The following is a 25818-nucleotide window of genomic DNA, read 5'->3' as shown; positions in this document are numbered from 1 at the left end:
ATGGTAATACTTGACTTTTCTTTAAGGAAATAAATAAACTTCAAATAAGGAAAGAAAATCAGGGTAAAACCCTAACAATTATTGCATCTTCTTTGTTTAAGGAAGACAGCAGCAAAGTTGAAGAACTTCCAAAATCTGAGCAAAAAGGCTTTAGCGGAGTTGAAATAGTTGTTAAAATGCTCTCACTGCTCCACCACCACCCCTATTGGCCAAGGACGAGGAGAAGAAATCAGATATCGCCGCTGTCGCAGAGAAAACCAGCTCGCCGTCGATGAAATTCTTCCCCGGTGACGAACCAAAAAGATGATTTTTGGATGGAGTTAGACTTTGTTATCCAGTTACAATTGAGTCTCTTAGCCAAAATCCACTCTAAAACAACAACAAAAGCTACCCATAATTTAAAGGCATAATACATATATTGGACCCTAAACTTGGCTTCAAATTTTAATTTTGACCTCCAACTTTCATAGTGCACAAACATGCACTTTTAACTATCCAACCTTTTAATAAATAAACACGTGAATCCTACTCGGCAAAACGCGTGATGTGCACGTATTCTGCGCGAGTTAGGAGTAATTTGAGTTCCACAACAGTAAAAAAATGCTGAAATGACAACTCTACCCTCCGAATTCCGACCAATCTCCGGCATCCCAAAACCTCCGTTCATTTTCTTCTTTTTCAGGCAAAACACCACCAAATACCCAACCGTTCTCCTTCTTCCTCACAACGGAGCACAACCCATGAAGCAAACGAGCTTTGAGCTCGCTAAACCCACCAAATACCCGACCCCAAACCCATCAGATCCTCCATCTCCGACGAGAATCCAAATGACCCCCCAAACCCCATGAAAACAAACCCAACAACCACAAACACCTAAACCAAGTAGCCAACCATCAACAAACTTCTAAGCTCCGTCAAACAATGAGATCCAAGCTCTAAAAACCATTAAGAGGAATTAATTTTGATTTTTGTATATAAATTAAAATTAATTTTAATTTTTTTAGTTCTAAAATGACGTGTAAAATATTTAATTAGTTGGCAGTCATTGAGTGGCTCACTAATACACGTTGGAGCGTTTGCATTTCACGCTCTTTGGCTGCAAAAATCGTGTGTTTATTTATTTAAAAGTTGGATAGTTAAAGTGTCTGTTTGTTCACTTTGAAAGTTGGAGGTCAAAGTTAAAATTTGAAGCCAAGTTTAGGGTCCAATATATGTATTATGCCTAATTTAAATAGCAAAATTTGATGAATTTACAACTTAGATGTCAACATTTCTAAAGATCTAAACAAAATTGAAGCCATTAGAGAGTGACCATTTTTTGCAGTATATGATTTTGATACAAAATGTGTTGAATAAACTTTTTGAATCAACACCCATGAGCAATTGATTGCTGGACAAAGATGGATTGAAGGTCAGATAGATTTGAGTTCAAGGGGCACAACACCTTCGATCGATCATAGGGCCTATTCTACCCTTACCGAATTCATTCTATTGAAGCGTAACGTAAAAAGCTCCTTCTCATCTTGCATTTCTTTGGTTTGGAAGTTCCAGAATCTTGTCTGTGGATTTCTATAACAAAGGAAGGTACCGGTTATGAACCACATTCAGCGAAGAGTTTTTGGTTTTTGTCCCCTTAATGCATTATAAATTGCAAGGAAAAATGAAAAAAAAAAGTGGAATTCTATAGGTTTAGCTAAGACGATTTCGGAAATTAGAAACTTATTCCTTTTTGTTTGGTGCGAGCTCAACTTAAGCTATACATTGCCCGAGAAGAGCACCCAAACCGCTCTTCAACCACTTGCGGCAGAATTTCCAAATCTATTTAGTATGGAGATGTTGGCACAAGAAGGTTGCTTTGCTCTTTTTCTTCGGACACATTTGGCATGGTGCTAGAACTTCGTTCAGAGATGTTTTCGCTGGTATTGACCCAGATTTAGATGCTCAAGTCGAATTTGGTAATCCAAAAATAGATACAAAATGTGTTGAATAAGCTTTTCGAATCAACACCCATGACCAATTGATATCCAAACATCAATTTTATTCATTGCTTTTCATTAATTTGCAATTGATTGTTTCTTGTTCATGGTGGAATTCGTAAAAAAGAAGACGTTTCACAGTAGTTTGAGTGAAAAGAAGGAGAGAGAGGAGAGTGAAATGGGTGGTCTGATTAGATTTGAGGGTTAATATGTAAATGGTTCGGGTATTACCCGATTCTTTATTAATGGAAAGCAATAAAATAAAATAATATTATTTCATTTGAGAGTGAACACACGCGCAGGGTTTGAGATTAACATTGTTGTCAAAATGGTATATTTATATTAGTTGAAAATGATTTCGTGGGTTAATAAGACTCTCTCAAACTTTAAGTGTCTACTTGAAAAATAGGTATAAGTTTAATGGGGTAATTATGTATTTTCTCTTTATATTTAACAAAGAGGCAAAAATCATTTGGATAAGTCGAGAACAAATCTATGTCAATAAAATTTAAACTCATAAATTAAGAATGTATACGATGAATAAGTTCTAGATTTATTGAACCTAATAAATTTAATTTTAATTTTGTATATGAATTAAAAGATCCGCCAAATAAGTACAAATAATTCAACATTAATCAATTAAATGAGATGTAGATATGTGGTAGAATATCAAATCTGAACTCATAAAGTTTTCACATTCTAATATTACGGTTCAACTTATAAATATGTATATATAAATTACTTTTATTGCTATTTTGATTTCTTTTTTTTGTGCAATTTTATTTAGTTTAATGTATAATGTATTATTTGCTCGTTAAGTTTGAATCTAAATCACATAAGATCCATTATAAGAGGAACCACTCCTAATTTTTATTTATTTTAAACACTAATTTTTTTCCATAAAAACGGAGATTGATCTCATCTATCCATCTTGTACGCTTTACATTTAGACTAAAATCAACACATCAGGAAAATTGCTAAAAAAATAGTGAGATAATTCATAAAGAAAAAATACAAAGTAAATAATAATTATATAATTATTTTCTCTTTTTGTATTCGATGTCTGATATCTATTTGTATTAGAGCCTGATTAATTTGAATTAACTCCATATAAATATCTTTTTTCATATCGTGAATTCAAAATCAAGACCTTCGATTAAAAAAAGTTAACATCACCATATCCATCGACGATATATTAATATTCCTTATCCGTACTAGTTGATCGTACCTTTAATCATATTTCTACATAAAAACAAAGTTAAAAATAATATTAAAAAATATCTCAATCTTCCTTAAAATCATACGTAATTTAATAATTCTCAGATTGTGACAGCTATATGCTTCCTACCTAATTTTATTTTTCCTTTTTTCCACTTTTTTGTCTTTATTTCAACTTATTCACAGGATTCTTGGAAAATTTTGTTGATCAATTAAATATTTAAAATTTCGATTCAACTTTTTGAATAATCTTTTCAACAAAAATCCAGTAAGGGAATAATGCCGTATTTTTGACGTTATCTTTTAAAAAATATATATAGATATACCATAGTCACTGTTGGTTAAATTTATACAAATCTTAATTATTAATCAATATATGAACAATTCTTTTTAACCAGTGACCAGATGATGCCTACGTGATGATTATTCCTGGTATCTAAATGGCAAATTCAGAATTTTTAATTAAAAATTCAAAATATATAAAACGAAACATATAGATTAATGGAATTCAACATCACTATATCTATAAAATAATATTTTAACTTTATATCTACAACATAATTTTTCGATAATAGAGTTTGGATAAACTCCTCAAACTCTGCCCTTGTTTTTTTTCCATTTTATGTAGCAATGATTGATTATACGCACGTAATTAATAAAAGAAGAATTAAACTTCTAAAATTCGTGGTTTAAAAAGTCATAAATATTAATATGATTATAAATAATTTCATAAGTAGAAAATGAGAATTTTTAAATAAATCATAAATATTACCTGACTATAAAATAATTTCATAAGTGTAAAATAAATAATTTTCAAATTTATTTCTAAATACATAAAATATCTTCTTCTCTTTTTTTGGATAAATTTAAACGTAAAGTCTATCCATAAATTAAGACAAAATGGCATAATTCAAGGTAACTAATATGCAATTTTATTTTAATTTATCTTTTACTCCTAATTTATTAACTTCATTTAATTAATTTGGACTATGACAGAGTGGTGAGTATTTCATAATCAATAATCAGGGTTTGGATTTGAATCTCTTCAGTACGGAGTCGCTTTTATTAGAAATTATTTGCGTGAATTTAAATTTAATCGAACTATAATATGTATCAAACATTGGATATAAGATAAAATTCACCCAACCCCGATGCCTACCACCTTACCCCCACCACCCCACCTCTCCTTCAGTCATGCAACAAAACCGGGTCCATATCGAAAACTTCAAAGGTACTTAAACGTACTTCTTTTGTTTTTTTATTTATGTGTGAAAACAAAGACCTATTAGAATATGGAATTTTAGTCATAAATGGATTTTGATTTGAATTATTCTCCTCTCTCATTAAATTATCTCAATGACTCAAAGAATATTACATAACATTAAAGAGAGGAGAATTGGAATTCTTATAAAAAATGGATTCTTTATAGCAAATTCTTTTTTCATATTGTGAAAGATTTGTTCTTTTGGTTCTTGAATCTCATTTTGCAAAAAGGGTATGTTTATTTTTTCAATTTAAGATAATGGGTGCCTTTTTTTTTGTTGGATTTATGATTATGATTTTATATTTGGGGTTTAATGGGGTTTGTTAATATTGACATTTCTTTGTTTTGATAGCCAAGTTAGTGTGCTTTTCATCCCTTTGTTGTTTGTTAAGATTGTTTAGCTTTCTTAGTTTAATAAAAATGGAATCTTTATAGAAATTCCTTTTTTTTAATGTGAAAGATTTTTCATTTTGGTACTTGAATCTAATTTCTGTAAAAAGTGTATGTTTATTTTTTCAATTTAAGATAATGGTTGTCTCTCTTTTTTGTTTGGATTTATGATTGTGAATTTGTATTTGGGGTTTAATGGGGTTTGTAAAGATTGATTTTTTATTTTTTTTGGTTTGATAGCTAAATTAGTGTGCTTTTATCCCTTTGTTGTTTGTTTTATTGTTTATCAAAGGTGGAATCTTTATAGAAAATCCAAATTTTATCATTTTGGTACTTGAATTTGATTTTGCAAAAAGTGTGTGTTTAGTTTTTTGATTTGAGATAATGTGTGTCTCTCTTTTTTGTTTGGGTTTATGATTATGATTTGTGTTGGGGGTTTAATGGGGTTGGTTAATATTGATGTTTCTTTGTTTTAATAGCTAAATTAGTGTGATTTTCATCCTTTTGTTGTTTGTTAAGATTGTTTAGCTTTCTTAGTTTAACAAAAATGGGATCTTTTATAGAAAATCCTTTTTTTTTAATATTGTGAAAGATTTACCCTTTTGGTACTTAGAATCTGATTTTGCGGAAAGTGTATGTTTGTTTTTTGGATTTAAGATAATGTGTGTCTCTCTTTTTTGTTTGGATTCATGATTGTGATTTGTGTTGGGGGTTTGTTAATATTGATATTCAGATTAGCATGTTTTCATCCCTTCGTTGTTTGTTAATATTGTTTAGGTTTCTTGTATTATTAACTTTTTGCTTCTTCTTTTTTTGTTGATTTTTTGTTTTGGGATTTTCTAGGACTTGAAGGAAGGTTGTTTGATTTTGTAGCTGAAGAGGGTTTCTTCTGCTGTTTAAGGTAATAGTCTTTTCCTATCTGATTTGAATGAATGTGAAAAGGTGATAAATATTTGTTTTTTCCTATACCTGCTTACTCTTTTTGAAGAAGAAAGAAAAAGAAAAAGATTTCGTTTAATTCTGGTTCAACTTGTTCTTGAAGGAGGCATTTTTGAAGGGTGTCTATTGTGGCTGTCATTGATCATTTATGGTGTGTGTTTGCACATAGGATTGAAGGTTGAGTTGATTATTGATTGATGGGTATGAACAAATTGTTTTTTGAAAACATAGCGAAACTGATAGGACAATTTGAGGGGATTGTCGAATTGGAACCTCCTCCTGAACTGAAGAAGGAAAAGGAGAAGAAATTTGGTACTAGTTACCAGGTTTTTTAGCCTGATTTCGGAAAAACAATGGACGAGGAAGCTAATTCTTGGATTAGGAGAACGAAATTTTCTCATACCATTTGTCATAGGTTGGATGCAGCTAGATTGTCCAGTAGCCCTGTCAGTTTTCAGCCTAGAAGTATTACAGGTGCCAAAACTAGACCTGGAACAGCTTCTCTTAATTCAAGACCTGATCCAACTGTTAAGCAAATTCAGCAAAACCCGAGTACAAATAAGCAGAGGGCTTTATCCCCTCTTCCGAAAACCAAACTTCCCGATACCTTTAAGGAAGCTCGATCTGATCAGAGGAGATTTTCGACTCCACATCCACAAAGGAAGGGACATGAGAAGGGCATTGTGGGTAAGTTGTTCCTCAAAGATTCTCATGAAAAGAAAATAGCTAGTTCCGGTTCTGCTATTTCAAAGTCAGCAGCGAAGTTCAATGACAAATCAAAGAACCGGAACCGGAAAGATTCTGCATGGACAAAGTACTTTGATCACAATGGGCGCAGGGTTACGGCTGTAGAAACAGCTGATGAGTATACTGTTGATCTTTCCAAGCTATTTCTTGGGCTTAGATTTGCTCATGGTGCGCATAGTCAGCTTTACCATGGAATATACAGGGATGAACCTGTTGCTGTGAAAATGATAAAACTACCTGATGATGACGAAAATGGAGCTTTAGCAACTCGGTTGGAGAATCAGTTTACCAGAGAAGTTACTCTGTTGTCTCAACTCCACCATCAAAATGTCGTAAAGGTAGTTAATGATGATCAATTTTCTTGTTTGATGCATTCAATTTGAGCATATTGCATTCTGCATATACATTCCTTACTGTATTTGATGGTCTTGTTAAGAATTTTTAAATGGAAGTTCTTCCATGGCCTCAGTTTGTTTTTGTTTTTCTTTTAATATCTCGTCAGCTTCCATTTTTTATGTTTTAAATTGGTAAATGGCAACTTATTTTTGTTTTCAAAATCATCTCTGATCTAGTTTTTAATGACCTCTTAATGCAGTTTGTAGGAGCATGCAGAAAGACACCAGTTTTTTGTGTTGTCACTGAGTATCTATCTGAGGGTTCTTTGAGAGCACACCTTCACAAGCTTGAGGACAAGTCCCTGACCTTGCAAAAACTGATTGCACTGGCCTTGGATATTGCTCATGGGATGCAATATATTCACTCACAAGGCATTATTCATAGGGATCTCAAACCGGAAAATATACTTATCGATGAGAACTTCCACCTTAAAATTGCAGATTTTGGAATTGCTTGTGAGGAAGCATATTGTGATCTTTTGGCTGATGATCCAGGTACTTACCGATGGATGGCACCTGAGATGATTAAACGAAAATCATATGGACGGAAGGTGGATGTGTATAGTTTTGGACTCATTTTATGGGAAATGGTGGCCGGAACCGTTCCTTATGAAGACATGACACCAGTACAGGCTGCTTTTGCTGTTGTGAACAAGGTATTGATTTTTTTTCTTATTCATCTATTCTAGGTATTGAAGTTAGTATTACGAACTTTATGTTTAGTTGTCATGGTGCACAAAAGTATCATTGGTTCATAAGTTATCTTTTTCCAAATAATTTATGACCTATGATGCACACAATTGTGACCTTGCCATGGATGACCCTTTTTGTCCCTATGACTAGCCAAGAGACAAAATCATGCCCCCCCCCCACAAAGGATTGTTTCTGTCAATAGCTTCATCATATCTTAAGAAGAGGATTTTTTTTTCCCCTCTATAAGTCTGCTATTAAGGAGGATTATGTGTAATTCTGAAAGAATGTCTCTGGAACCTTTCAGAATATGAGACCACCTATTCCTGGGGCCTGCCCTCTTGCCATGAGAACTTTGATCGAACAGTGTTGGTCTTTGCAACCAGAAAAGAGGCCTGAGTTTTGGCAGATCGTGAAGGTACTGGAGCAGTTTGAATCTTCAGTTGCGCAAGATGGGACTCTGAATCTAGTACAAAATTCAATGTTTCATCACAAGAAGGGGTTTCTTCATTGGATCCAAAAACTTGGATCCGTACATCAAAATGCTTCATCAAAGTCTAAGGCTTTCTCATGAGTTCCTCGATTATCTAGCTTTGATAGCTTTACCAAGCCCTGCTGTAATTAAAGAGGTTTATGTTCCGTTCTGCTATGTTTTTTCTGCCTCACCATTATACTAATGCGTGATTAGGTAGTAGGTGTGTGTCGAGGTGAAATGCTTCTGTAATTTTACATGATAGATAACATGGAACATGATCACCAGATTTTGAGTGTGATTGCAAATTGCCTATCTATGGCTAGGAGTAACGTGACTGGAATAAAGCTCTCTTTACCCATTATTAATATTGTATTTATGTCTTATTTCAATGTTTTCTTTCCTTTGAAAAATTATCTTTTGAATTCTGATGTGATCAGCGAAATAGTGTTAGTATTGTTGACGTTCTATTTCAATGATGCCATTGCAAAAAGACATCAGCAGCACATTTCTGATTAACTTCACTCTCTTGCTGATAAAGATAGAGTGGTTTACTTTGTATTACTAACTTCTCTTGAAAATTTTCTTTTTTCCCTCCACCTCTGGTGGTATGTGGTACTTTCGGGTTATCTTTAACCCCAGAATGTGACGTGTTGACATCGAGATGGCAAATAACTTGGTCAAGAAGGGCTTTTGGGAATCATACACTTCCCCAACATACTTTTGATAAGCGACAACCCTTCCACACTGGTTTGTTCTCTTTCTTCTTCCTGTCTTAGTTTTTCCTTCTCTGAAAGTAGGTTACATCCCTAATTGTCTATGCTAGAATAAGTTACTCCTAACACATCTATACTATGGTTCAGCTACAAATACATTCATGCATTTCAAAATCAAATAATTAAACCATCCCTCTATATAATAATGAAATCTTCACATGGTTGAGGTGACTTGAGGTGGAAGAAATGACTTCTTCTTCAACAGTAGGGGGGCAAAGCGGTGAACCAAAAGAAGCTCTAAGGTTCGTTACTTTCTGGTTCTCTTCTTTAATCTCCGGGTATGTTTCTTCTTTGTTTTCCTACTGTGCTATCATTGTTGCTGCTGCGGTTTTTTTCTCTCTTCTTCTCCTATTCTTTCTTTGCTGTATTCATGCTTCTTCTTCAGCTTATAATATTTATTCATGCTCTCTGATTTTCTCTACTGTTGGTCTTCGGTAGGATATTTTTTCATGTGTTTTCTGTTTTTTCAGTAACTGTTTTGTCGAAATTTTTAGCTGTGTTTGAATTTTGTTTCTCTTAAGTCAACAACAATTGAAAACGGCATCATCTAATCAAAGGAGAGCTCAGCTTGGGGTAAGGAAAGAAAGTTAGTGAGACAGACAGGAACTCAATTAGATGTGTGTTATGTAATAGGATTATTAAAAGGAATTTATCGTCACAAACAACATCTCATTGATGGTAAGCATAAAATACATGTGTATATCTGCAACTAACTCATTGTATTCTTCCACTTTATTGTATTCTCAAAATGTATTACACGGTTTTGAAATATACCTTTCGTCATACTTTTGGGATATTGGTGCTCCTGCTGTCTAAAATCTAGAGTATATATACCCTTTTATACTAACGAACATACTCGTGTCATAATCTTATCTACCGACCCGACATTTATTGTATGTTGGATCGACGGATAAGATTGTGCCACGTGTCCCTATTTAGTCTTCCGTTAGAGTGAAAGGCACATATGCTCTAGTTTTTGAACGGCAGGGGTACCAATGTCCCAAAAGTATGACGGAGGGTATCTGCATACCATTTACGATAGTTTGAGGGTATATTTGTCCTTTTTTCCTTTTAATAAATTAAATCTTAATGTTTAAAAAAAAGGACCAATGAGTAAAAAAGAGATTTTTTTCTTGTGTGTGAGGATTTTATAATTTACAATCTAAAAGATATCTTGGTGATGCTAGTATAAAATAAATGCAAAAAATAAATGGTGCAATTTATCAGTATTATTTAAAAATGTTAAGGATTTGTACAAATTAATTTGGTAATATCAGTAGAATTGATTTTATATATTTTTGGTTTAAGTGAGGTCATTTAATGAAAATTGCTTCTTTTTTTTTTTGGTGCAAATATATTGTCTTTTGTCAACTAAATTTATGATTAGACAAGAACTCATTCATTGCAATATTCCTCTTTAGTTGTACGAATTGATGTTCTTTTATTTAATTTTGTCTGCAAAAATAAATCTATTTTGCATCAATTCAAGCAAACTTACGTTGAAAAAAAAAAGACTTAACACGTTTTGTCACTAATTTTTTTTAGGTAACATATAGATAATATGATTATCGCTAATTCCTCGTTAAATAAGATCAATGATGAATATTTGTTTTTTAACAAAAAATATGTATTGTTAATTCCGGTAAAAAATTTAGTCTCTTTACAATATTTTAAATTATTAGTTTCTCTTACATTATAAATTCTTCATATTTCCTAAATGATCATATAAGTCTAACCAGATTAAAAGACTCTCAATGAACCACAAGTAATGAAGTAAACGTATTGACATAATTAATTGATACATAGCCTACATACACCTTTTTATCAATCATATTCTATTAATCTTTAAATTTTCGTAAATTTAAAGAAGTTATTGGTCTTTCAGTATTTTATGTAATTATATATTTACGGTTTACTTTATCTGTATATTGATTTCGCTTGGATCCCCCTTTTAAAAAATTATTTTTCTCCCCATTTCAAGTCAAGAAATTTTAAAAAAATCTAGAAATAAAATTGAAGTATCTCACAAGCAAAATTCTATAATTGATTAAAATTCTCAAATGGCTTTACGAATTAGAGGCATAAGAATAATATAAATTATTTCCATATTGTAATAAAAAAAAGTATAAAATGAAAATTCTTAAAGAGAAAAGAAAAGGTGTAATTTGAATTAGTTGATTAATAAATGAAGTTCTTTAATTTTAAAGAAAATCTTGACTTTTTTTTTTTAATCACTATTTTCAAGTCAACTTAATTTTTTGTTTGTGTGTTTTCACACCCATTTGAGTTTTACATGCTATTAACTTCTTTACAAATTATTTTCACTTTTTATTTTTCCTCTTTCTTCATTGTTATTTCATTTTCCTCTCTTTTTCTTCTCTATTCTCTTAAAAAAAAACTTTTAGTCTTTAAGGATCATGGAGTCATGGAATCCCCAAATAATGTGAGTTTCTAAGTAAAAGTTGTTTTCTAATTATTTTTTTTAATGTTGTTTTCTCTTTTTGCATTGTCATTATTTTAGGTTTGAGTGATTTTTCCAATCAAAGAAATTTATGTAAAAAAATGTTTTATCTTGAAAAATATTTATTAGAGAATCTTTCAATGGTGTTTTGATAACTTTTTAATATTGTAAAAATAGGAGAAAAAACGTAAGTTTTGATTGAAACAAGTGATATAGAATAAACGTACAACAAAACAAAATGATTTTCATTAGGAGTTTTAAGAAATTTTTTTGGCTACATTTGAACGGATTAAATCAGATCGGATTAATAACTGGATTGGATCAAAACGTATCCAATTTTGGCAGATGAATTGATTTTTTAGGTCAGTTACGTTTTTATTTTTAAAAATTTGATGTTCTTTTTACAAGCTTTTCTGGATTGGATCAAAACATGTCCAATTTTGACAGATGAATAGATTTTTTAGATCACTTACGTTTTTATTTTTAAAAATTTGATGTTCTTTTTACACTTAAAAGGTTTAAAAGATTATTTTATTTTATTTTATTTCGTTGTTAGTGATCAAGGAATTTCAATTTCTCAATTTTTGCCTAGGCTCAAATAATAGGTCATAAATCAAGCGGTCGAACTAATGATTATTATTCGCCTCTTTATTTGTTAGTTTATTTTGTTTATTACGAAATCAAACTATTAAATACTTTTTCTTTTTATTTATCACGACTAATCAAATTAATGTGTTTTTTTTTTAATTTTAGATATATTTTTTATAAGTTAATTTGGCTTACAAACCTAATTCAAATCTAGACAATTAGATGAATTTCGATATTAATAAAGTGAAAAAAAAATCATTTTCCCTTATATAATCCTCAAAACTTTGCCTCTTATTAAAATTTAAATTTAATTCAATTTCAGGTATTATTAAAATTAGTTTACTTTATTTGAGACGATGATCTATTATTAAAACTAATTCTTCCACCTTTATAAGATAGAAAAAAAAAACTATCTACTTATGAAATTATATTAAATACTAAATTTTAGTCAAAAATTTAAATAAGTAAATATAAGTAACTATTTTTTCTCAAATAATTTTAACACTTAAAAGTCCATTTATTCACACGACCCCAATTAATATTTGGAGTAAATAAAACAACAATTCTTTTTCATCAGGGCTTGAATCCGAGACCTCTGGTTAAGAGTGAAACACTCCCATTAGTACACCACAATCCATGTTGGTAATAAAATACAATTCATTAATTCTAAAACCTTGAGTAAATACAAAAGTCTAATTAAGGATACATTTAACCAATTTAAATAGTAGAGGGGAAAATTCTAATGTCTTCTCATATTCATGTCGAAATTTAAATCACATATTTCAAATTGTGTCAGTAAATTAAGACCAAAGTTGTAATTAAACAGTTTATGACTCAATTTTGAAAAAAATTCAGGCTGGACAAATACCTCTACAACTACTTGGTTAAAAAGGGGCTGCATCTGACTGCTGAGTTATTCGCCATCGAAGCTAATGTTGTGAATCCCGATACTGTTGGTAAGCTTTTTTCTTAAATTTATGGTTAATTTGAACTGATTATTTGCTTTAATCACGATTATTATTGTTAGAAGTTGTTTCCGTGTGATTTATAACTCACGGGTAGCAGTGAAATTAGCTACTGGTGCTTACTGATGTTTGGGTTAGGGTGAATTGTCTAGGTCATATCTCATTGGCTCGCGTGAATGCAGGATGCTTCGTGCTCGGGATAGGGGTTTTATACCCAAACTATGCATCATTTTCTTTTTCTACCTGAACTATTATCATGGTTTAGATAGGGAAAGGGAATAGTTGATAGGTGTTTTAATTTATAAATCATGATAATTTAGATAGAAAAAAGGAATAACGGATAGTTAGGGCATGAAGCTCGTGCAAAAGCCGTAGTTTAAGTGTGTTTTTCATCATTTAACTCTTTTAATTTTTATATGTTGTTTGATTGACTGGACATAGATATAGAATTTTGTTATTTTTTTTTTTTTAAAACGGTATATAATGAGAAGACTGCCCTCATAAAATAGATTGGAGGGATGTGACAATTTATTGATTGATCATTTTATTTGTGGTGATGTACTAATGTAGTATTATTTAATTATGTGATTTGTTTTAGCTATTGAATCCCCGGAGGGATTGCTAATGGAATGGTGGGATGTGTTCTATGAGAAGTTCAGCTCTAATCAGGCCAAGCGTGCCCAAGAGCCATATTCTGAGGTATTCCGTTAACTTTTCTAAATTAAATTTGTCATTTTTTTTGAGAAGGTAACATTTGTATATTGACAAGTCAGTACATGAGTTGCACTGAAACCATATTTACAGCAAAATCGAAAAAGCTGATATCCTAGGATATATTTAATCGAGTCAGTATCCTCTAAGTATATTTGTTTGCACTAGAAACAAAAAAGTCTAATGCAATTTAGTTTCATCATCTGTAGATCACGGTTTTTGCTCTCAAAACATCTTGAATTCCTTTTCTTCCATATTGTCCACCAAATGCAAGCTGAGACAAATTCTCCATCTGTCTCTGGTTGCAGCTCCTACTCCTGCTTCCTCCCAACTATATAACAAGTGAGTTATTTTGTTAGGCATGACACAACTAATGCTCCCAAGGCTAACAGAAATCCTCCACAGCTGTGTAGTTATCCTGCATTGCAGAAATAGATGACCAACTGTCTCAACCTCTTCACCACAAAGGTAACATCTGGAACGTAAAGAGAATTTCCTCTTCTTGAGGTTCTCTTGTGTCAAAACAGCCTCTCTTGCCAATAACCAAGTAAAACAGACAACTTTGAAGGAGATTTTGGTCTTCCATATATGCTTCCATGGCCAATATTGTGCCTGTTGGTTTCCTCGGTTCAATAACTTGTAAGCAGAGTTCACCTTGAATATGCCATTGCTATCTAATTTCCGCCAAAGTCTGCTTCTTCACTTGTAGCTGTAAACTCCTCCAACATTCTGAAGAATTCAATGACAGAATCCCAGTCGTTGAAGTTCTTCCTGAATTGAGTGTCCCATCCTTGTTGTGTCCATATGTCAGCCACACTCACATTCTGTTGTACTGCAATACCAGCTAATTCAGGGAACAAACCCTTTAAACTATGTGATCTCAACCACTTATCCTCCCAAAAGGAGATCTTGCAACCATTTCCTACTTTAATATTGGTGTGGTTCTTCATAAAAGGCCAGAGTACTCTAATTGATCTTCACACACTAACCCCATATGGAGTAATTACTTCCTTTGCCATCCTTCTATCCTCCTCACCGTATTTGATAACCTTACTCTAGCACGCATGAGGTTCTTGTGAAAATATCAGTCATTTCAATATGAGATTAAATTTATCTTTTTTTTGGGACTATTATAATCTAAATGCATGATTCTTTTTTAATTCTCAGGCTGCACAGACTATTGACAACGTGGAGTATCATATCCCATTTGCTGCGCCAACATCTTGTCCTCATTCTGCTAGACCAGTTAGCTCTCCTACCATGCAGTCGTTTCAACTTAATTTTATAGATTACAATATCTCATTAGTGATGTCACTCTTTTTTCTAACTATAGGCGCATAATATATCTCCTCTGGTGCCGGCCTTCCACCTGAGGACACCTGAGGATGAAGCACTACTTGATTTAAGGTTTCCTGAGATGGATCGTCTGAGTCCGAGTCAAAGTCAGAGGGTGCCAATTGTAACTGATTCTAGGTAACATGTTATATTTATTGCTAATGCGGACCAATATTTCTGCGCTTGATGTATTTTATAGTGTTTCCCTTGTTCACTTAACTTCATGTTATATCAATGCTGCTTTGTTCTTGAACAAAATCACGTTTCCATTGGGTTTTGTGCAATGCAATTATGACTGTAAAATTGAATTTATCCAATTCTCTGTGTTATCTTTCTGGATAATTAGTTATTGCTTAGATATTGCATAGCGAAAGCATCAATTTGGTTGTTGAAGGTCGTGAATCAGAAGATTTCTAACTTTTTTGGATGTTCATGTGTCATTCAGCCACCTGATGGAGCAGATTCCAAATAATGCCTCAACAGTGAGAGGCCAAAGTAAGTTTGCATTTCCAAGACAATAACTTTTTTTTTTTGAAGTTATGACATAACTTACAAGGTTCTATTCCTTCCAGGATGAGGGAGAGGGGAAGTAAAAGAGGAAGAGGATCACTAAGTTGATAAAGGGGGAAACGAATGTTAAATGTTAGTTCAATTACTTTTGAATTCCTTAAGATTTGTGTTGTTAAGTATTGGAAATTGACCTCATCACCTTTCCTCATTGGAGAAGACCAAAAATTCTTTCTCGCAAAGAGAAAATGATGAACTCCACTTAAAGAGGAGAACTTTGGTAGTTTTCTAGCTCCATGCGCTTTGAGCACGAAGCCTTCCATATGAAAACACAGCTTGATTGGATCACTTTCATAATTGCTGATGTAATGATCACATTGTTTGGCAAGCTTAGACCATGATGCTCCAATATTTTCAAAGACGAAAAACACGACAAGATCTATGAGCTTGAAGCAAAAAGCGAGAATTGAAGTGCACCTTTATTTGAAGTAAAGCCCATAAAAAGCAATAAGAATTATGGGCTTGAAGCAAAAAGCGAGAACTAAAGCGCATGCTTCTTTGAAGTAAAGCGCACAAGTTATGGAAATAAAAAAATACCAAACATGTCTGAATTTAATGCCATAATAAAGCTAATATTAGTCCAACTTATCATTAGGATTATTTTTGTGTGTCGTCATTTGAAGCACACACTTCTCTGAAGCTTCCTCGCTTTGCTTGAAGTGATAACTCCTTGCTTGGCTTGCTTTATTGCTTTAAGCGACAAAACAATGTCCCTTAATAACACTATGAAACTCAACTTATCGTGCCATAACATTTATGAAAGTTGTTTTTCCTTACTTTGATCCCTTCTGCAAGTAACTTGCTATAAAGAAAACATATTTAAACTACTCTCGTCTTTGCAAGTAGTCTAAAACCCTTTTATCTAGGTCCTTCCAATTTCAGGAAGATGTTACTAGAGGGGTCCGACCTGGTATAAGGAGTGTAGGAGAATGTTATAAACTAAATATAAATATTCCATTTGTGACTTCCTTTCTCTTTCCCTAATAATTGTTATAAGATAGAACACTAAAGTACATAATGAAGTAAATCATGGAAAATTAAAAAATATAAATCATGTATGAATTTAATGCTATAATTAAGTTGGTACAAATCCGACTCTTCCTAGTTGAGGCAAAAAGTGTCCTCTTATGGTTAGGATAACTTTGTGCTTCATCATTTGAAGCGCATGGTTTCGCTTACAAAGCAATAACTCTTCTGTTGGATTGCTTTATCACTTTTAGCGGTGAAAACAATGACTCTTAATAACACACATACCAAATCTTGCCATCATAACATGTCAAAGTCTTTTTTTTTTTTTTTTTGAGATTGATCTTTTCTCTTTACCTTGATCGACTTCTATATTCTTCAAGTAGCTGCCTATAAAGTGAACATATTTTAAACTACTCTGTCTTTGCAAGTAGTCTCAAACTCTTCTACCTAGGTCATTACAATTTTATCAAGTTATTACTAGAGGGGTTTGATTTGGTACAAGCTGTTATAAACTTCCGTGGCTTCCTTTTTCTTTCCCTAATAATCGTAATAAGATAGAGCATAAAATTAAAGATATAAATATATAATGAGATAGAAACCTTTTTCCATTTTTCAATTCCACAAGTCGTCATAAATGCATAACCATTTAAGTCTCAAATCTCATTCTATTTTCTAATGAATGGGTGGTTGTTGAGCATGGTTGTTTGAAGACTTGGTGTTAATAGCAAATGTGACCTTCCATAAGAGGTGGCCCAGTGGTTTTGGCTTGAAACTTCCATGTTGGAGGTCACAAGTTCGAAACCCCTTGCCAGCAAAAAGCAAGGGGTTTGCCTTTTGGGTCGAGCTCGTCGCGTTGGGCTTGCCTAGTGCGGGTTACCTCTCCTATGTGGTTTGCGAGCTATTGCATAGGAGCGGGGGTTTTACCCTGTGCGCACCCCAAGGGTAGCGGCTGCGGGTTTCCCTTTTCATCAAAAAAAAAAATAGCAAGTGTGACTTTCCATAAGAGGCAGATGTAGTGTTCCGGCGTTGGGTCCGCTCCCAGTACTTTCGACGCACAATATGAATTTATGCCTAAAAGTCTACTAGAACCTCATGATTGACTAGAATTTTTGGATCCATAATTCTAAAAATACAATGGGTTCAATATGACGAACCTTAAAGGTTGAACCTATAGGGTTTAAATTCTGGATTCTTTTATGCTTTTCATTAACGTCTTTTAGTTTCCTATCATGCTTTTTTGATTGTTTTTTACAAAATCCTGTAAGAAATAGTATACATTTAAGCATAACATTAGTATTTGTGAGAAATATAAGGGAAGAATATTATTGAATTGTTGTTGTCTACATTATTAAATAGGGACCCTATTTATAGACACTACAATAGACACCTTTTCCAACTAGGACACGGTAATACAATCCTTTTCAAAGTAGGACACTATATATTATTCCTATTGCTATTACTATTCTTATTTCTATTCTAAGTAGGATTGTATATACCTATTACTATTCTAACACTCCCCCTCAAGCTAGTGCATACAAATCATAAATATCTAGCTTGTTACAAATATAATTAATACAAGGACTGATGAGGAGGTTGGTGAAATATCTGCAAGTTGATCACTCTGATACCATGTAAGAAATTTTAGGGAAGAATATTATTGAATTGTTGTTGTCTACATTATTACCGAGAGACCCTATTTATAGACACTACAATAGGCACCTTTTCCAACTAGGACACTGCAATACAATCCTTTTCTAAGGACGCTATATATTATTCCTATTTCTATTCTAAGTAGGATTGTGTATACGTAATACTATTCTAACAATATTAATTTACAGTAGAAGAAAAGAAGGTATTCAAATGACGTTAGTTGGAACTAGTTTTTAATAAGGATGGTAGTTTTGATTACTGCATTTGCAACCACAATGGTAGAAATTTGGGACTAAGAGGATTCTTTTTTATTAGTCAAGTGATCTTACTAGGCGTGTTTATTGATACTTCATGACATCTAAAAGAAATAAAGCAATGTTACACTTCCTTAAGGGTAAAGAGCATGAAGTTCTGAGTTACTACATTATAATATTTTCAAGAAGAAAAGGTATTAAATATTCGAGTTTAGATCTATGATATGAATTTAAGCAATGTCACACTTGCATAATTTCTGCACCCAAGGGTGTAGGCTAGCAATCAATAAAATGGGTGAAAATCATATACTAGGATTCAAGTTCAAGTAGAGACAAAAAATGCTAGGTAATTTCTTCCTATTTGATCGAGTCTTAGTGAACAAATTTACCTAGTAGGCTAGTACCTATGTTGGTGGGAGGTAGTAGGTACATTCCAAAACAATTGAGGTGTGCTTAAGCTTTATGCGAACATTGGTGCAAAAAAAAGATAATAATCTTTTTTTTTTTAATAAAATTACCCAGTATAGCTGGGTCGTGTTGTATTTATGAGATACAAAACAAGGAGGGGGCTGAAGCCTTACCTCCATTACAACACCACGGTGAGCTAGTCACCTCAGGAGCCAGAAGATCATAATCTCAAAGGAGGATATAAATCTTCTGGCAGATTCAAATATATACAAATCAACTAACAAAAAAATTAGCCTTATCAAATTTTGTTCTAATACAAGGCATTTGACACTTATCCAAAAAGGATGAACCTTTAGCCATTTCGGGAAGTTGCCTGAAAGATGTTAGAATCATCATTTGGTTCAGTCTAGCAGCCCTTTTCGCTAAAAAGTCTGCAACTTGATTGCTTTCTCTAAAACAGTGAGTCACTTGGGCATTTGATTGATCCACTATCTCAACGATATTATCGATGATTTGCCTAAGTTTGAGATTGTTGTTGCTCTTGTTGTTCACCATATTTACAATGATCATAGAGTCTAGCTCAAGAGTGAAATTAGTTAAGCCTTGTTGGCTACACCATTTTCCACCAAACTCAGCTGCCAATGCTTCTGCCATGTTGTTGCTGGTACATGCCACAGGAATCGAGAAGGCCATCACCATCTCTCCGTTGCTATTCCTTGCTATTCCTCCAATCCCAGCGCTTCCTATCTCCCATAAAAAACTTCCATCGGTGTTAACTTTAATGGTGCCTATCTGAGGTGTGCTCCATTTGACTTGAGTCAATTTTTGTATTGGTTTGATCCTTTCTGCAATATCACAAAAATCAGTCCACAATGTAATAGTATTAAACGGGGGGAAAAGTTTGGAAACAATGTTTCTAATACACCATATCCCTTGGAACACCATTGTAGTATTATGAAATTTTCTTTGTGTTCCATATCGACAAGCACATCTTTGTTTCCACAATTCGTAGCATATGAAAATGGGTGTGATGTGCAAGATCCATTGGTGGACTTTGTTCATGGGTATTATGTCCCACCACTTCTTGAAGACACCTATAACAGGCTCATTATTGTGAGTGATCCCAAGAGGATTTCCAATAGCGTTCCAGAGAAAAAAAGCTGCTTCACTAGCAACAAATACATGTTGTAGTGTTTCTGGTTGTGAGCTCCTGCAACAAAAGCAAGTTAAATGTCTGTTAATTCCAAACCTATGTAAGGTATCTTGAAAAGGCAATTTTTTTTTAATGATTCTCCAAGTCAAAAAGGAAACTTTGAAAGGAACTTTCGAGTGCCAAATCTTGTTCATGAATTCGTTCTTTGGTTTGTTGGTTCTTAAAAGTTCCCAGGCAGCCTTGTTAGTAAAGAGACCATTGTCGGTAGAGTTCTACATCGGGTAGTCATTATCATCATTGTTGCCTATATGGATCCCCGTTATGTCGTTTATAAGTTGATCGGGAAGAAGTTGCCTCAACTTCACAATATTCCAGTCACCATTAACAATGAATTGTTTCACAGAGATTTTAGCACTTTTTCTACTCATAATCGTTATTAGAGTAGTTAGTGAAAAGCACAGAAAAGCTCCAAACCATGTTACCGGAAATTAGATCTAACTGCTGGAAACTGATTGGAATAAAAAAATAAATATATGGTCAGCCCCGGAATGAAGAGGCGACCTCATTGGGAATTTTTTTCGAAAAATTGGCTGAAAACTACTGCACACACCGATGTGTGTGGTGACGCAAATCTTGATCTTCCGTCGGCGCGTGACACAGAAAAACTCATAGGAGGTTACTGAGGTTTGCTCTCCCAAGTGTTCCGCACCTTGTGGTGATGTTTGTTTTCGCACAACACTTACCAAACAAAAAACAATGCAAACCAGCCTTCGACAGTCATCGGAAGCTGACTGGTTTTCAATCTTTTTTGGTAAGTTTCTTACCAATGCTCTAATACCATGTGAGAAACATGAGAGAAAAATATTATTGATTGTGTGTATCAACATTATTACACAGAGAACACACTATCATACAATCCTTTATCAAGTAGGATACTATATACTATTTCTATTTCTATTCTAAGTAAGTTTGTGTAGACCTATTGTTATTCTAACATCACTAATAGGTATATGAAGTGTTATGTTGTAGTTTTATCTGATAAGCTGAATGGTTAGTATTACAATGGGAATAGGAACAAGAAAAGTATATACAATCCTACTTAGAATATGAATAGAAATAGGAGTAGAAATAGTATATAGAATCCTACTTTGAAAAGGACTGTAATGTAGTGTCTATAAATAGGGTTTCAATGTAATAATATAGATACACAATTCAATACTCCCTCTGTCCCAATTTATGTGACACATTTCATATTTTGAGATTCAAATGAGTCCATCTTTGACCATAAATTTTTCATATATCTTTTAAATATTTTGAATTGTCAATTATTGTGACTTACAGTATTTTTACATAGTTTGCAAATATATAAATTTCATTTTAAAAAATTTGAAGATTTCACGAGCAAATTCTTGATCAAACTTAAATTGTTTGACTTTCTAAAAACGGAATATGTCACATAAATTAGGACAAAGGGAGTAATATTTTCTCTTATATTTCTCACATGGTATCAGAATTTCTGCTATCCTGGTAGAGAAACAAAGAGCTTCCGCTACCGGGATGGCTATGACTCATATATGCCACTCGTTTGGCTAATGGTTATGTAACAAAAGTAGGACCAATGATATATGCATGAACACCATATCCAGGGGAAGAAAGCTCAGTTAGACATGTGACCGTGCATCAGTTTCAGATGACATTCTAGGACTGTTTTGTGTCAACCCCATATCCACCGGTGTTTGTGTAGCACCGTGCCATCTTTTCGGTGACTACCTTGTCATATCCAATTTGCACAACAGGGTGTTTCAGTGACTACTTTCTCATATCTCATTTGTATAGCACCTTCCCATCCTTTCGGTGACTACTTTCTCATATTTAATTTGCATAGTTCCGTGCCATTTTTTTGCCATCATTCCGACCCTACTTATAATTCTCTTTCTCAGTAGGGTTGTGCCATCATTCCGACCCTATTCATATAATTTTATTTCTCAGATTGTGACTACTTTGAGCCATCAAATCTAATATTCCGACGTATGAGCATGTTTCGATCAATTTTTCAATGACTTTCTTGTTAAATATCGACACATCTATTGATACCAAGATGATCCATATGTTTTATACAAGATTTTGAGCACTTTCCGGTGACCGCTGCATTGTGAAGAAGTCTATATGGAGCAACCACCTAATTTTGTTGCTCATGGAGAGTTTAGTAGCCTTGTATGTCGATTACGTAGGTCACTCTATGGTTCAAAACAGTCTTCTCCAGCTTGGTTTGGGAAGTTCAACACTGTGATTTAAGAACTTATCACTTTGTGTTTTATCGACATTATGCATCAAATCCAGCATTTCGTGAGAAGACTAAGCACATTAAGATTGACTGTCAATTTTGTGAAGTCGAGTGATCAACTTGCAGATATCTTCATCAAGCCCCTCGTCAGTCCTCATATTAATTATATCTGTAACAAACTAGGTACATATGACTTGTATGCACTAGCTTGAGGGGAAGTGTTAGAATAGGAATATGAACAAGAATAGTATATACAATCCTACTTAGAATAGGAATAGAAATAGGAATATGAATAGTATATAGAATCCTACTTTGAAAATGATTGTAATGTAATGTCCTAATTGGAAAAGAAGTCTAATGTAGTGTCTATAAATAAGGTCTTAATGTAATAATGTAGATATACAATTCAATAATATTTTTCTCCTATATTTCTCACAGTTATTATGGTAAAAACTTACTCATTCACCTTTGGTTCTAAGACCTCCCTAAGTTTGTAAATTAAATTTCTTAAACAGTCGTCGACATACTCCCTCCGTTCACAACTTTACTTGTCACTTTGGACTTTGCACGCCCCTTCAGAAACAATGATTAGCATGAGTATTTTACCACAACACCCATATTAATTGAAGTATAGTTGTAGGTCTTGGGAAATGATTTGAGAAATAAGTAATTAATGTTGAGGGTAAAATAGGAAAAAATGATTATCTTTTCTTGAATGTTAAAAGTGACATGTGAAAGTGAAATTCTTTTTCTGGAATAGGGGACATGTAAAGTTAAGGAGGGAGTAGTTGGTCGAAACTATAGGCCCTAAATGGCTAGCATGATGTTGGCTTTCTCTAGGAAGTGCTACATCACTTGTGCACCATGTACTTCCTGGAACCATTCTTCAAACAAGTTAAGTTGTAAAAGCAGCTTTTCAATTGCCACTATTTAGGATCACTTGGCAGGCAATTAGGGTTATAGGTTCACATGGGACCAAAATGAAATCAAACAAGAATTTATTGCAGATTTAAGTAATGACAAGAGTTTACTCTGTAAGTCCACGAATCTCGAGTGACTTAAAATACCACTTAGTTCTTTCTCCTACAAGTGGAGAACTGTGGTTATTAGGAGCTGAAATTGATTATGAAGCTGCTGCTTAGAATATTTACTTTTTTGCCACTGGCTTACTCATTGAATTGCGAGTTACCTACCATCTTGTATTTTACCTCCAGTTTCATTTTCAGATTCCTTTAAGCATTTAGGATAAAATGGGAAACCAAGCGAGAACATACATGGAAAGAAGCAGGAAATTAACCCACAACCTTTATGACTTGGATCTTGCCAAATGTTCGGTCAGGTGAGTTTCTTTACTTCTGCATATCTGGTTCAGAAGAGCCATACATTCAGTAGATTCATGCTACGTTGTTTAGTTAAATACTGCAGGTGGAATTTATATGTTCTTTAAGGTTTCTTATTTATTTCTTGTTGTACTTCCTATTGATTTTTCACATCAACAGAAAAAGTAAATATTGCGTGCATGTTTAGTTGTAGTTCGTTTCTGCTGTCATTAATTGTCAATTTTTTTAACCATAGTTTAGTACTTCCAAGTAAAAAAACAACTGTCGAAAACTGAATCCTGTTCTCACAGGAAAACTCACATCAAGTGGCAGATTGGATTTGCTAATATTTTCTGTCTATTCAAGTTTGGTGATTTTAACAAGGGAAAGGGGGAAAATATACTTCTCAACTTGTGATTTAGAGCGGATATACCACTTGTTTAAAAAGTGGTGGTATTTAGGTGTCAGTGTTAGGACAAAATGGTTGTATCACGAGGTAGACATTAGATTCTGATATTTGAACTTGTAAAATTAAGAGCAAAAGATGCCATTTAAGAAGGGATATAGGTTAGCACACTCTATTTAAGACTGTTCAGCCTGAGAATTCAGAAACTCACACAATTATAATTGCTTTAACTAAGGAGATATTTAATTGAGAAAACCGGGTGAAACCTCAACATAGGATTCTTGGGCCTGCTCAAAGGTGAATATATCATAGAACCCATCCCACCACTCTGCTAGAGATCCCCTGGAGAATTGATTGTAAAAACAAATCCCATAAGTAACTAAAATTCTTGAGATTTCTTTAGCTATCAGTTCTTGAGAGGGATTTTTGGCAAATTGGGGGATGTGTTCCAGATATATTCATCTTTAATCTCCAGAGCATGTTCAAGAATCATATGTTAAGGTGTCACCTAAGCTTTTCAAAGTTAAATTCAGTTCTTTGAAGCAATTATAATTTGAATGCATGAATCGTGAAACTCTCAGGCTACAGTCATTGGAAATACTTATATATTATATACCTTTTGTAGTGTCATCCTCTTCTTTTAATTTTCTGAGAAAGAGTACAGTATAGTTTTTGCAGCTAACGGAAGCTTTTTCTAACGTTTTGTTCTTGTTCATGTGTATGTTGAAGGAGTACCATGCATCAGACAAATATAAAAGAAAATCGGACTATGATAAAGGTTTCAATGACGATTGGACTATGGAAGATGCAGGGGATAGGATCGTCGAGATGACCGAGAAATCTAAAACAAGCATGGAAGATCCATGGCAAAAACTGCAAAGAAAATCGAAGAAGAAATCAGAGACCAGTACTGCAGATAAAGTACAAAAGAAAGTCCATGATGTGAAGACAATGACTAAAGACACGATGGATTCTGTAAAGGTTAGGTTATATCATTCCCTCTTTTCTGATTTATGTGGGCATGAGCTTTAAAAAAAGAACGAATTGACTATTAGTACTTCAATTAGTTAAACTGATTACTTAATGTTAATGGTGAATTGCTCAAGTGAACAAGTAAAAGAAAAAGTATATTTTTTTATAAATTGACAAGTAAAAGGGGATGAAGTATGTAAACATAAAAAGTTTTTTTGTGAGGATTTATATTTATAGTCAAAAAGATTAAAGAAGTGATCATGACTAGCTGATGATCTTAGCAAATCAAGTGCAAAATATAAATGGTGAAATTTGTATGCAATTGTTAAGGGGATTGTACAAATTAATTAGGTAAATGTCCAATTGTGCTAGAGTCACATACCTTGTAGAATTTACTTTTTTTTTGGTTTGAATGAGGTGTTTCAATTAAAATTTGTTATCTTCTATCAACTAAATTTCATGTTTGGACAAGAATTCATTCATTGCCTTGTTTTCCTTTTACTTGTAAGAATTGAGCTCCCTTCTCTTATTTGACTTTGATTTACCAAACAAAACTATTTAGCATGAATTCTAAACAAAAACTACATTCAAAAATTAAAATTAGCTACACTCAAGTGATGAGTTTGTAGCTAATTTTATTTTTTTAGTATAACTTTTGCTTGGGATTGATGCAAAATAGTTTTGGTTGTAGAGCAAAGTCAAAGAGGAGAAGAGAACCCAATTCTTACAAGTAAAAGGGAAAAAGACAATGAATTGATTCTTGTGCAAACATAAATTTTAGTTGATAAAAGACAACAAATTTTAATTGAAATATCTCATTCATACCCTATAAAAAGTGAATTCTACTATGTAACTTTTGCACAGTTGAACAATTACCTAATTAATTTGTACAAATTCTCTAACAATTAC

The 25818-nt window shown here is 33.2% G+C and overlaps 3 protein-coding genes across 4 annotated transcripts in view; all 3 read left to right on the top strand.

Annotated features, from left to right (window-relative positions):
• The first annotated feature begins 4475 nt into the window (after positions 1-4475).
• On the top strand, positions 4476-8466 carry LOC102600221 (serine/threonine-protein kinase HT1-like). The gene is made up of 5 exons (XM_006343173.2): positions 4476-4689; positions 5692-5749; positions 5891-6872; positions 7130-7585; positions 7927-8466. The coding sequence occupies exons 3-5, from the start codon at positions 6141-6143 to the stop codon at positions 8191-8193; spliced, it is 1455 nt and encodes a 484-aa protein (XP_006343235.1). The 5' UTR covers positions 4476-4689; positions 5692-5749; positions 5891-6140; the 3' UTR covers positions 8194-8466.
• A 4242-nt stretch (positions 8467-12708) lies between these two features.
• LOC102598916 (uncharacterized) lies at positions 12709-15628 on the top strand. The gene is made up of 6 exons (XM_015306920.1): positions 12709-12872; positions 13480-13580; positions 14760-14837; positions 14926-15065; positions 15373-15422; positions 15500-15628. The coding sequence occupies exons 2-6, from the start codon at positions 13506-13508 to the stop codon at positions 15502-15504; spliced, it is 348 nt and encodes a 115-aa protein (XP_015162406.1). The 5' UTR covers positions 12709-12872; positions 13480-13505; the 3' UTR covers positions 15505-15628.
• The window catches only part of LOC102599015 (uncharacterized), a 49620-nt gene continuing 39301 nt past the window's right edge, over positions 15500-25818 (top strand). For both annotated transcript variants that reach the window (XR_001472987.1, XM_006343171.2), the window contains exons 1-3: positions 15500-15569; positions 23439-23551; positions 24667-24918. Coding sequence is in view for 1 of the 2 variants with exons in the window: in XM_006343171.2 (XP_006343233.2) it covers positions 23540-23551; positions 24667-24918 (264 nt within the window). In the remaining variant the exon portion in view is untranslated. The remainder of the gene's footprint in view (positions 15570-23438; positions 23552-24666; positions 24919-25818) is intronic.

This window comes from Solanum tuberosum, unplaced genomic scaffold (assembly GCF_000226075.1).
Source record: "Solanum tuberosum cultivar DM 1-3 516 R44 unplaced genomic scaffold, SolTub_3.0 scf00039, whole genome shotgun sequence".
Lineage (NCBI taxonomy): Eukaryota > Viridiplantae > Streptophyta > Magnoliopsida > Solanales > Solanaceae > Solanum > Solanum tuberosum.
The sequence above is the reverse complement of the archived record's forward strand: the minus strand, read 5'-3'. Positions and strand labels throughout refer to the sequence as shown.

What these genes read in the sequence shown, in the direction of transcription:
- LOC102600221 (XM_006343173.2), top strand. Translation starts at nt 6,141, where the DNA reads ATGGACGAGGAAGCTAATTCTTGGATTAGGAGAACGAAATTTTCTCAT. An exon ending in ACCATCAAAATGTCGTAAAG is followed by an intron (nt 6,873 to 7,129) that starts GTAGTTAATGAT and finishes CTCTTAATGCAG; the next exon opens with TTTGTAGGAGCATGCAGAAA. An exon ending in CTTTTGCTGTTGTGAACAAG is followed by an intron (nt 7,586 to 7,926) that starts GTATTGATTTTT and finishes GGAACCTTTCAG; the next exon opens with AATATGAGACCACCTATTCC.
- LOC102598916 (XM_015306920.1), top strand. Translation starts at nt 13,506, where the DNA reads ATGGAATGGTGGGATGTGTTCTATGAGAAGTTCAGCTCTAATCAGGCC. An exon ending in GTCCTCATTCTGCTAGACCA is followed by an intron (nt 14,838 to 14,925) that starts GTTAGCTCTCCT and finishes TTCTAACTATAG; the next exon opens with GCGCATAATATATCTCCTCT. An exon ending in CCAATTGTAACTGATTCTAG is followed by an intron (nt 15,066 to 15,372) that starts GTAACATGTTAT and finishes TGTGTCATTCAG; the next exon opens with CCACCTGATGGAGCAGATTC.